The following is a 10,721-nucleotide window of genomic DNA, read 5'->3' as shown; positions in this document are numbered from 1 at the left end:
CATCATAAATCAGCATGAAGTAATATCAAAGCTGAATAAATAACCACATTTAAATAGTGGTAAAACATCACCATCATCATCAACAATAAACACGTAATGGCATCTCAAACTCATTACAAATTACGCATACACTATACCATTTAATAGTTAATCAATAATTTAACTATTAATCAACATCTCATAATTAAATTCACAATTTAATGATTATGATGTCGATCATATGAATTATATGTCATGCACACCAATGCATGTGTACCTGGCTTGCAGAAGAGACAACACTTGTATACATGTACAAATGACAGTGGACCCACACTAACCGATTATCAAATTTATCATCTACCTCCCTATCAATAAAAACTGTACGGGTAGCGAGACATCCAAACCATTTGATCCTCAGATCAAAACAACCTAGCTTACTCTTAAAAGTTGTAACCACACGGTTGTATACATTACAACAACCGTCCCTGGGGAGCCGCAGCTCACTAGGTAAACCTACCGGTGGATTTAGCGGATCGAACCCAAGCTCATCGCTATGTGACCCTTCGTCTCAAGTTAGTGGTTCAAACACTTCAACATCATTAGTATAATCAATATATCAATAATGTTTGATATACTCAATGCCATGCCAACTTTTAATGTATTCTAAGCAGCATATCCAATGATCATCCACATAATCGATCAATTTATTAATTATTGATTATCATGCTCAATTGTCATGCTAATTCATTATGCAATATAGACAACAAATCAATCAATCATCAACATAAACTATTCTCAAATAAATCTCTGACCAACCTGGCCCAATCTTTATGTCTTGGCTCAAATGGCTCAACAAAGACACAAACAAACAATAGTTCTCTAACAGACATTAATTGTCTTTACCGAGTAACTATTTAGTCAAATTATGAGATATATAGTATGGTCTCACACACCCAACAACAATAGCTTAAGTGAAGTCTCTAGAGTGTGCCCTAACTCATTTTAATTTACTAACAAATATACGACTTGTAAACCAACAAGTCAAATGCCAAGACAATGGCCAATATCAATTCATATAGAAAATAACTCAAAAGGGGCATTACTGGAAACTAGTCATTCCATCACAAATCTGCTATATTAGCATAGCAAATTGGCACCTAATGTGCCATCACACCCGTTTCGGGTATCATTCCAATTAATTGAATACATATGATTCACCTTTCAATAACAATACTACAATTTATCATGTGCCTTTTTTAATAAGTCAAATTCCGACTAAAACGGTCAATTATGCATTTACTACTTAACTCAGTAAATAAATCATCTTTGGTACTAAATTGTACCCATATAACAATCCATAAACATGATGCACAACCTAGCATCTCAGGAATGCATACAATCAAAGCATATAATTGGTAAACATAACCAATAATCAAAGACACGTTTTCATCCACAAAACAAATACACAGTTTACCCACCTGGGTTCTGTGCATCCTAAACACCACGTGTACCTCACCACCTCCGCGGGCGAAGGAAAACTAGACTAAACTCTCAACTAATGAGAGAGAACAGCGAGAAAGTGAGAGAGATGATGCGGATGAGAAAATGAAACAAAAAAGAGAAAACTGGACAGCTATATATAGTAATACGGCCGAATGCTCGACAAGGCACTTCGATCGCTCGGTGGCTTCACCAAGCCCTCGGTGGTGCTTTCCACAAAGTTGCACTGAGTTCTCCTTTCTTCGTGTGGCTTCTTCCCTTGCCATCAGCTGCTACCATGTGTCACCATCCTAGCCATTAGATCAAAATAGATCAATGCATGGCCAAAATCTTTCCACTCAACAAACTTCAAAAAAATTAACCAAAAATACTCTGGAACTCAGAAAAATACTACGTACTCGTAGTGAAGAATACTATTTTCCCATTGGGCTCAAAACCAATCTTGAAAATAAAATAAAACACGAAAAAAAATTTCGGGGCCTCACACGGCAACACCAAAGTATATAGGTCCCGTCAGCCTTCTCCCTACTCTCACGTCGTTTCTTCATACTGAAATCTGATCAAGTTTTTTTTTTTTTAATAAATTACTCTCAAATCCTTTTTATGAAAGATTTTTAAATGAAAACTCAGCCAAATAAAAAATTAAGTTCAAGCCCAATATGAATGTGTACGCACGCGTGGAGTTGAAAAAATACATTACTGAGCGCTCGGTGGATGCAGATGCATCTGCACATTTTTAGGTTGCAGATGCATCTTTTTAACTTGCAAATGATATGTTTTAGGTTGTAGATACAGATTTTAGATTGCACATGCAACTTTCATATGCAGGTTAGGTTGCGCAGATGCATCTGCCGAGCGCTCGGTGGACAGTTTGGGCTTTTACTTAATTTTTTGGCCAGCTGAGATTTGAGTTAAATTTCTTTCTCATTTTGGATTTCTATTTAAAGAACCTTTTTTTTTTTTTTTACAATTTCTCTTATTTAGTTTTCTCTTTATTATTTATAATTCCAATGCCATGTCATTTAATGAGTAAATTCAACCCCTTGGATCTCCTAAGATCTAAAGGCTCAAAAAGATTGTCAAAATATTTGTCAAAGTACCTATATATATGTCCCATGATCCTGTGCCATACTTAATGGTTTTTTGAGTGAGCAGTTTTAGTGAGGATATTAATTTGGGCTTCTCTTTTGGGGACGGTGGTATATGTGGTCTGCATTGATTGATTGAGATTTCCTTGGCCTTTATTCATGCATTGTGTAGGCCTCTGCCAATTGGAAGGGAATTAACATTTATTCTTATCGTTGTGAAGAAAATTTGCATGTCTCGTGCATGCATCTCTACTATTTTTTTACCCATTCGCGAGGGGCGCTGCAAGCTGGTATTTTTGTTATTTATCTTGCAAAATGGGTGAACTACTTTTTGTTAGTGTGGTGTGCTTCATCTTAGGGCTCTAATAAAAAAAAGAATTTGAAAAAAGTAGTCTTTTAAGTTTGAACTAATTCGTAGTTGATAGGGCGATCCTATTAAGAGGGCCGTAAAATTGCCCTTTGCACCAAGTTTAATTCCCTTATTCCCCTCTTCCTGAATAAAAACAAAAACTCTTAAGTAAATGAAACTTTCAAACCCAAGTATAGAATCAAACTATTGGCAGACTGAATGCCCGAAAGACATTAAAACTAGGCAAATTAAACTGGTAGAAAAAAAACATGAAATTGGACTGGTTTAATACAAATGCTAACCCCACATAGCTTACACCAAATAAGTTAAATTCAATAGAGGATCAGTATTAATTAGACTTTTTTTTTTAGAAGCCAAAGTTAATTTATTCAACTAATCCAAATGAGTTATAGGCTATTCTTATCACTATAATCCACATTCTTACACAATTAAACCTCAATGGAGATTTCTAATATGTATTATTGAAAAAAATATACATATCCTTTTATGATCCTATTTTATGTAATATTGGTTTCTAATTTCACTAATGGAGTACGAGAACTTTATTGGATACATTTATCAAGTTGGGATTAGTGTGGCTCAAACCTTGGAAAAGCAGCAGAAGAACACAAATTTTAGAGGTGGCAATGGCTTGCTTTATGAGGTCGATCTACCTTTCATTTGTTGAAGGGCGCCAATCGATTGCCATCCCATGGTTCGACTTCTTTTGGTACGAGATCAATTGATCAAGTGTTTCTGGAATCTATCTTGAGTAGATTTTGGTGTTTCCAAATGCATTTTAACGCGTTTTTGGTCCCCTTTTGGTATCTATCTACGCGTTTGTGGACTGTTTTGGTTTAGGAATATATTATGTTTCCTACTATATATGATTTAGGGTTAGGGTTTGTTGAAAGCCTATATATTTGTCATTTAGAGTCACTACAAGAAATGTAAGCAAAACACACCCCTAATTGGTGGCACAAAATGAGGTGGTCATTGGGAACTTTAGTCTCCATTGCCCAATTGCCACTAATTTTTGTTAAAATCGAGGCACTTCAGTCCTTATTACTCAATTGTCACATCATTCTATGCCACCAATAAAGGTGGACTTTGCTCACATTTCTTGTAGTGAGTATTAGCCTCCTTGAGAAAACTTTAGTGAAAAACTCATTGAGAGAATATAAAGAGACTACTTGAGAGAGTTTCTTGGGTACCATTGGGAATTCTCAATTGAGAATTTTTGAGAGGAGTAAAAGATTGCCTACATGCATGTGTATTGTGTGATTGAACTATCAAAACTAATGTTTTGAGGTAATTTCTTGTTATTATTCTTCTCCTCATGAGAGGTTTATATAGGAGAAACTTAAAGCTCTTACACAAAGTCAACTAATCTGTCTTAATTACAAATCTAACTTAATTGAAAATGCATGATTTTAAGCATCCAATTCCGCAGCACATTAGGCAATTAACCTCAATTAATGACAAACGTTGACTCTACACCATTAATGGCAGACACTCATTTCAACACCCCCCTCAAGCTGGACATAGATATCTCAAATGTCTAGCTTGAAGAGTATCCTTTCATGTAGACCCAGCAACATTGATCTTGTCTCGATCAATCAGTCACGATCTACTCTCTTGTTTCTCCTTGTCTTGGAAAAGACTTCTCCTTCTTCTTGCTTCTCCTTGTCTCAGAAAAGACTTTTCCTTCTTACTTTTTTTTTTTTTTCATGACAACCTGTCTCACATACAGACTGTCAAAAAAATGGAAATTTTGTGGAAAATTCCGAAACCCAAGTATGGAAATTTTATGGAAAAAATTCCTAAACCCAAATATTGAAATTTTATGGAAAAATTTCGAAACCCAATAACAAGTGTGGGAAACCCAAATCATGGAATTTTATGGAAAACTCCAAATCCAATAACTATTTTCATCTCTCTTTTTTTCTTTCCTTTTATTTTTTTTGTTTTTTCTCCTTCTCCTTCTTCTTTCCCGATATAACATAATCACCATTTTTTTTACCAAGACCAATCTTCATTCCCATAACAAGTTGTATTGGCGAATGAAGTTGAGCCCTGGGCTTGAACTGGTGATGGATGTACATCAGAAGAGGTGTGATTTGCTTTTCCTTTCTTACTAAACCATTCTGGATACCCAACATGTTTAAAACAAGTCTCACGAGTGTGGCGAGTCTTTCCATAGTGAGTGCACTTGAGGGAGTCTCTTTCTTCTTTAGGAGGTTCTGAGAATAGTGATTTGGTTGATGTTTTGTTACCGGTTATGACAAAAGATGCACCATCTTGAACCCCTGAAAGCATAGAATTTTGACGAAGCTCTTCACGTCGAACATAAGAAAATGCTTCTCGCAGATTGGGGAGAGGATCTTGTGCCAAAACTAGTGCTCAAATTTGATCAAATTCAGGATTGAGACCAGCCAAGAAATCATAAACTCGCTCATCCTCGATTCTTTTTTAAAATTTCACAATATCTTCAGCACACTCCATGCTACATGGATGAAGAAAATCAAGTTCTTGCCAGATAGCCTGAAGGGTAGAATAATAACTAGCCACTGGTTTCCCTTGTTGGCGAGTCTCATGTGCCTTGCGTCGAAGCTCATAAATTTGTGAAGCATCTGCACCACAAAAATAAGTTTGACTTACAGCATCCCAAATGTCATGGGCTGTAGGAAGCGTAGAAAACTGGCACTAACATCTGGAGTCATTGAATTAAGAAGCCATGACATGATCATGGCATCCTCTGTCACCCAAGTAGCAAATGAAGGATCTGTTGCAGCTGGTTTCTTTTTTTCTCCTAACAAGTACCTACTTTTTCCTTTCCCCGTTATATATAGCTTCACAAACTGAGACCAAGAAGAAAAGTTCGTCCCATCCAGTTTGTTAGAAGTCATCTATGCACTCATGTTGTCATGTTGGATGGTCACAGTTGAAGGCACGAATGGTGATGTACTAGAACCAGAGGAATTGGCAGGAACTAAATCTGACATTTTTTTCCTTACTTTTTGAACCCAGAAACCCCCAAAACAACCAAGCCCCAATTCCTTAAGAAATTTCAGAAGGAAATTGAGGTTGGCTCTCATACCATGTCCAAACTAATGTTTTGGGGTAATTTCTTGTTATTATTCTTCTCCTCATGAGAGGTTTATATAGGAGAAACTTAAAGCTCTTACACAAAGTCAACTAATCTGTCTTAATTACAAATCTAACTTAATTGAAAATGCATGATTTTAAGCATCTAATTCCGCAAAACATTAGGCAATTAACCTCAATTAATGACAAACGTTGACTCTACGCCATTAATGGCAGCCACTCATTTCAACATGAACAACCTATTAACTCTTTCTCCAGGCCAAACATTGTGGTTGCACCATCCTTTCCCGACATGTGGCCACTTGTTTTGTTTTCCATGCTTGTATCAATTGCCTTCTACGGATTCAAATGAAAAGGAATGTCCTGTGTGTAAAGGACAAGTGACTGATACAAGTATAATTCCAAGTAGAATGACGAGTTGGTTAATAGCAGGTCATGGCAGACACCGGGCTAAAGAAATTGCGAGCACAGCAATTAAGAGAAGTTGATGCAGGCGTTTAGGAGCCTTATCAAGATTGACAATATATAGCCCATAATTAAAGGCCCAAATAAAACTCATGGCCAAACTCATCTTTCAATTATATATTATTTTCTTAATTAATTTCCTTTTAATAATTTCTTAATACTGCAGGGTTAAAAGGCTATTTAAACCAAACTTTGTTATAGTTCTGTTTAGTTTTTGACCATTAATAGAAAAAAAATATATAGATGTTATTTTAGTGGTAAGCAGGAGTGCCTTGTCTTTTTCTCTTGTTTCGTGTTCTTCTTGAGTTGGTGACTATTTTTGAAATATGACCCCCATCATCCATCATTTGTGCAAGTGGGCTCATCAAGATTGACAATAGCCTAAGGAAAGCCCAATGCAAAGAAACCCCATGGCCCCAAGTTATCTTAAAGATTAATCCAAGAATAATTGGCACATATTATTTTATTAATTGTAAATTTTTTTACTTAATTAGGATAGCTTGTAATCTCTCATTTACCTTTTATTAATTACTTTTTCTATTACGCAAACACCGATATTTTGACAAGCGTAATCCGTTTTTATAGGTTTTTCTTATTTTTATTCTCAAATCACAAATATAATCAAACCTAGTTGTTGAACCCAAATGAAAGACCAAAAAATAATTGAATATGTGAAATTAAGGGAAAATTAATTAAGGAGAGAGAGGCAACAAACCAATTCTCATGAGCGGGAAAATAAATTGGGGAAATAGATAACTAACCATTGGATTTAAGCCGAAACGATCTTAGCCATTCAGATCCGAAGATAAATTTTAGGATTAAAAAATCGTTCTGTTTTATTATATAGATTTTTCCTGTACTCCAAGTATTTTAGGCTATTTAAGTCATATATGCACGTAAACATTAATTGCACGCAGTTTAATTTATGTTTTGAGAAACAAGAATATAGCAGTGAGGATTTATTGCATAATTTTAAATAAACATGTGAGTATTGCCAAATGGGCCTTGTCAGGACCCACTAATTTGCTAATATGGCACAAATATAACAAAGATTGATTTTTTTGTGGTTGAAAAGACGAAAATACTTTGCCACATCACTATTTTTAACGGGTTTCTTAGCAGAATTGACGGAACCGAGTAATATGCAACAAGGAAAAAACTTTCAAGGGGTTATGTAAGAAAAAAAATGTTAAGAGGGCAAAGTGAGACAAAACACTAAAAACAGAGGGCAAATGTGTAAATAAGCCTTTAAAAATAATTATACCTAAATATTGTAGTAACCCGTGCCTGCCCATAATGTATAATGGGCCGAAGCCCGGCTGGCCACTGGACTACAACGGAATATTGATACTGTTATATAGACACCACGAAATCGTATAGACTGGACCAAGACAGTATATTCCCAGTCGCTTATCTGGCCTTGGCGCCTCTCTCTCTCTCTCTCTCTCTCTCTCTCTCTCTCTCTAATAACAGAGAGGAAGAAGAAGAAGGAAATAGAAAACCGCCTCCACCTGGGCCGATCCTAATCATCTTGTTTTGCTACCCAAGGTTATTCAATTATTTTCTCTCTCTTTTATTTTTGGTCAAAATTTTCTCTCTTTAATTCATACAGAATGGTTGTTTTCTCTGTTAACTTGGATATATGATATCTAAAGGTACACAAATCTGGTTGTATGAAAAGTATGAAATTTTCCCTTCTGGGTAATTTTTGATTCATTGTTTCCTCAACTTTCATGGGATTATTATTTTTTTGAATCAATGAACAAAATAGAAAAGCATGTATGTTTGTTTGAGTTTTCAGTTTTTGAAGAAAATTACATGTAATGTATAAAATAATATGTAATTTTAATTCCTTTACTTGTAAGAAGTGATGAAGCATACCCATTTAAATTCAAATACACTGTTTTTTGCTTGTTTGGCAGGAAAGTGACCCTGTTGCTAATTTGCTATAGTTAGTATCTAAATTTATCTAGATTGTGACCATAAAGGAAAAGGATTGGTTTTGATGGGGGCTAATATGAGGGAAGAAATCATGATTTTCGATTTAAACCAAGAACCTCCAGACCAACCTCATGATCCGGTGATTGGATTTGAATCCATACTCAGTGAGCTAGAAACTGCCCACGGGCGCATTGAAGAACGTATCAGACAACTGGAAGCAGTCACCTCCAGGGCTAGGGAGCGACGCCAGAGATGGCGACAAGCTCGAGTTTCCCCTCAAATAATGAATATCACTGCAGGAGTTGTAGCTGTTGATACACAAAACGAAAGCATTCAGAGTGGGGATGATGCTCTTGCTGCCCGAGAAACAACAGTAGAGACTGGAAAAACGAACAGAAGTGATAGTACCCATTTGGTAGCCAAGGCACTGGCGATGGATACAACTGTTAAAAAGGCAGTCTCTCGTACTGAGAGCTTTTTTGATTGCAATATATGTTTGGGCATGGCAAGAGATCCTATATTGACATGTTGTGGTCATTTGTTTTGTTGGCCATGCTTCTATCAGTTGTCCTATGCGGATTCAAATGCAAAGGAATGCCCTGTGTGTAGAGGAGAAGTGACTGATACAAGTATATTTCCAATTTATGGGAATGGGGATGATAATTGTTCTCACAAGTCAAAGGAGTCTGTATTAATGGCCCCTCCTAGGCCCCATGCTCGCAGGATTGAAGGTTTGAGGCAGCAGCTCGTTAGGCAAGGACCAACTTCTACTTTAATTGAAGAAAGGATTCAGCAACTCAGCAACATAGTTGGTGCAATGGGGGAGAGAAGACGGTCACGGGATCTTTTTGGTGCACATGTCATGCCTGAAAGAACCAGTTTCTTGCCTGGCCAGTATCAGACATCCCAGGCATCACCTTCCACAGAGACAACAAGCAACCAGCACCATGATTCCCTTCAAGTTTCAAGATTATTACTACAAGGAGCATCTTCTGTTTCTTCCCTTTCATCAGCGTTGAATACTGCAATGGATTCAGGAGCATCTTCTGTTTCTTCCCTTTCATCAGCGTTGAATACTGCAATGGATTCTGCAGAAAGATTAGTTGAGGACCTTGAGGCATATAGTAGTAGTCACCATATGAGAAGAAACAACCAACAGTCTCTACGTACTGATGATGGAGATACATCTTCAAGCATTGCTGCAGTTATACAGCTAGAGACCCAGACTTCTGATACTGCTGCCGAAATCAATTCTGATGTGCTCCCTTCTTCCTTTTTAAGGACTGATATTGATCCTATTTTTCTGGACTTGGAAGACCAGACAATGGATTCAGAAATAAATTCAAGGTTGCTCTCTTCCTCCTTTAGGAGAAGATCTAATGTTCCAAGAGGTTCTGATGTGAACAATGGACATTTACCTGAACCTATAAGGAGAAGGCTGAGCTAAACAAATATCTCTTTCCCAGGAGAAATAGATCAAATTGATACAAGTTTTCTCATCATGATACTGCAAACTTCTTTTTGTTTGCTGAAAGTTTTAGATTTTTCTTCATCTGCTTTGCATGCCAACCATGTATGAATTTCTCACTGCTGTTAAAAGAAAGTTTGAGTTCCTTCTGTAGAAAGACACTCAAATGTGATGTATATGGCATCTGGTCTATTAATAAGATCACATTTATGTCCTTTTCTTTCCAAAATTGAACTCCCCATGGAAGAATTTTTCAGTGTTGCCCCTTTAAAATGATGTGTTGATGATAGTTTCTGACATTGTGCCATGGCACAAGGGCCTATCTGTATGCCAAAGAGCAGTCCATAATCCATATTGGTAAGTCATATAGATGCTACTTCTAGTTTTGATGTCCTTGTAGTATGATTTCTGACATCACTTACTTATCTTTAGTTTACTTGATTCTTTGGATTTACGAGACACCAGGCCTCTCTATATTTTGTGGGATGAGTTGAAAAGTGCTACAATAAGACCATTGTAATCTACAGAATATTTGCCACCCCAACCCCCTTAGTTTGGAAGAATAAATAAAGATAAAGTACAACGTGATATTTCAGTTTCCTAGCCGTAAGTTTCTCCTGGTATGTTAAAATTGACTTGTTCTTGCTAAATACCTTGGACATGCAGGTGGTAGGAAGATGATCAGGACTGTCAATAGTTTTCAATTGGCTTTGGGTGAGATTTTGACATTTAGATCTGGAGGGCGAGCTCTCAACTAAATACTATGCTTTAAGAACCTATTGCTGATGCCTTTTAAGATGGCAAAAATGTGACAAGGTAACAA

General features: G+C 36.5%; 1 protein-coding gene across 1 annotated transcript; it reads left to right on the top strand.

Moving 5' to 3' along the window:
* The first annotated feature begins 7,893 nt into the window (after positions 1-7,893).
* LOC147292235 (RING/U-box superfamily protein) lies at positions 7,894-10,113 on the top strand. Its single transcript, XM_086238781.1, has 2 exons — positions 7,894-8,037; positions 8,412-10,113. The coding sequence occupies exon 2, from the start codon at positions 8,495-8,497 to the stop codon at positions 9,875-9,877; it is 1,383 nt and encodes a 460-aa protein (XP_086094907.1). The 5' UTR covers positions 7,894-8,037; positions 8,412-8,494; the 3' UTR covers positions 9,878-10,113.
* The last annotated feature ends 608 nt before the right edge of the window (positions 10,114-10,721 follow it).

This window comes from Dryas octopetala, chromosome 3, assembly GCF_963921425.1.
Source record: "Dryas octopetala chromosome 3, drDryOcto1.1, whole genome shotgun sequence".
Lineage (NCBI taxonomy): Eukaryota > Viridiplantae > Streptophyta > Magnoliopsida > Rosales > Rosaceae > Dryas > Dryas octopetala.
This window is presented reverse-complemented; position numbering and strand designations above follow the sequence as displayed.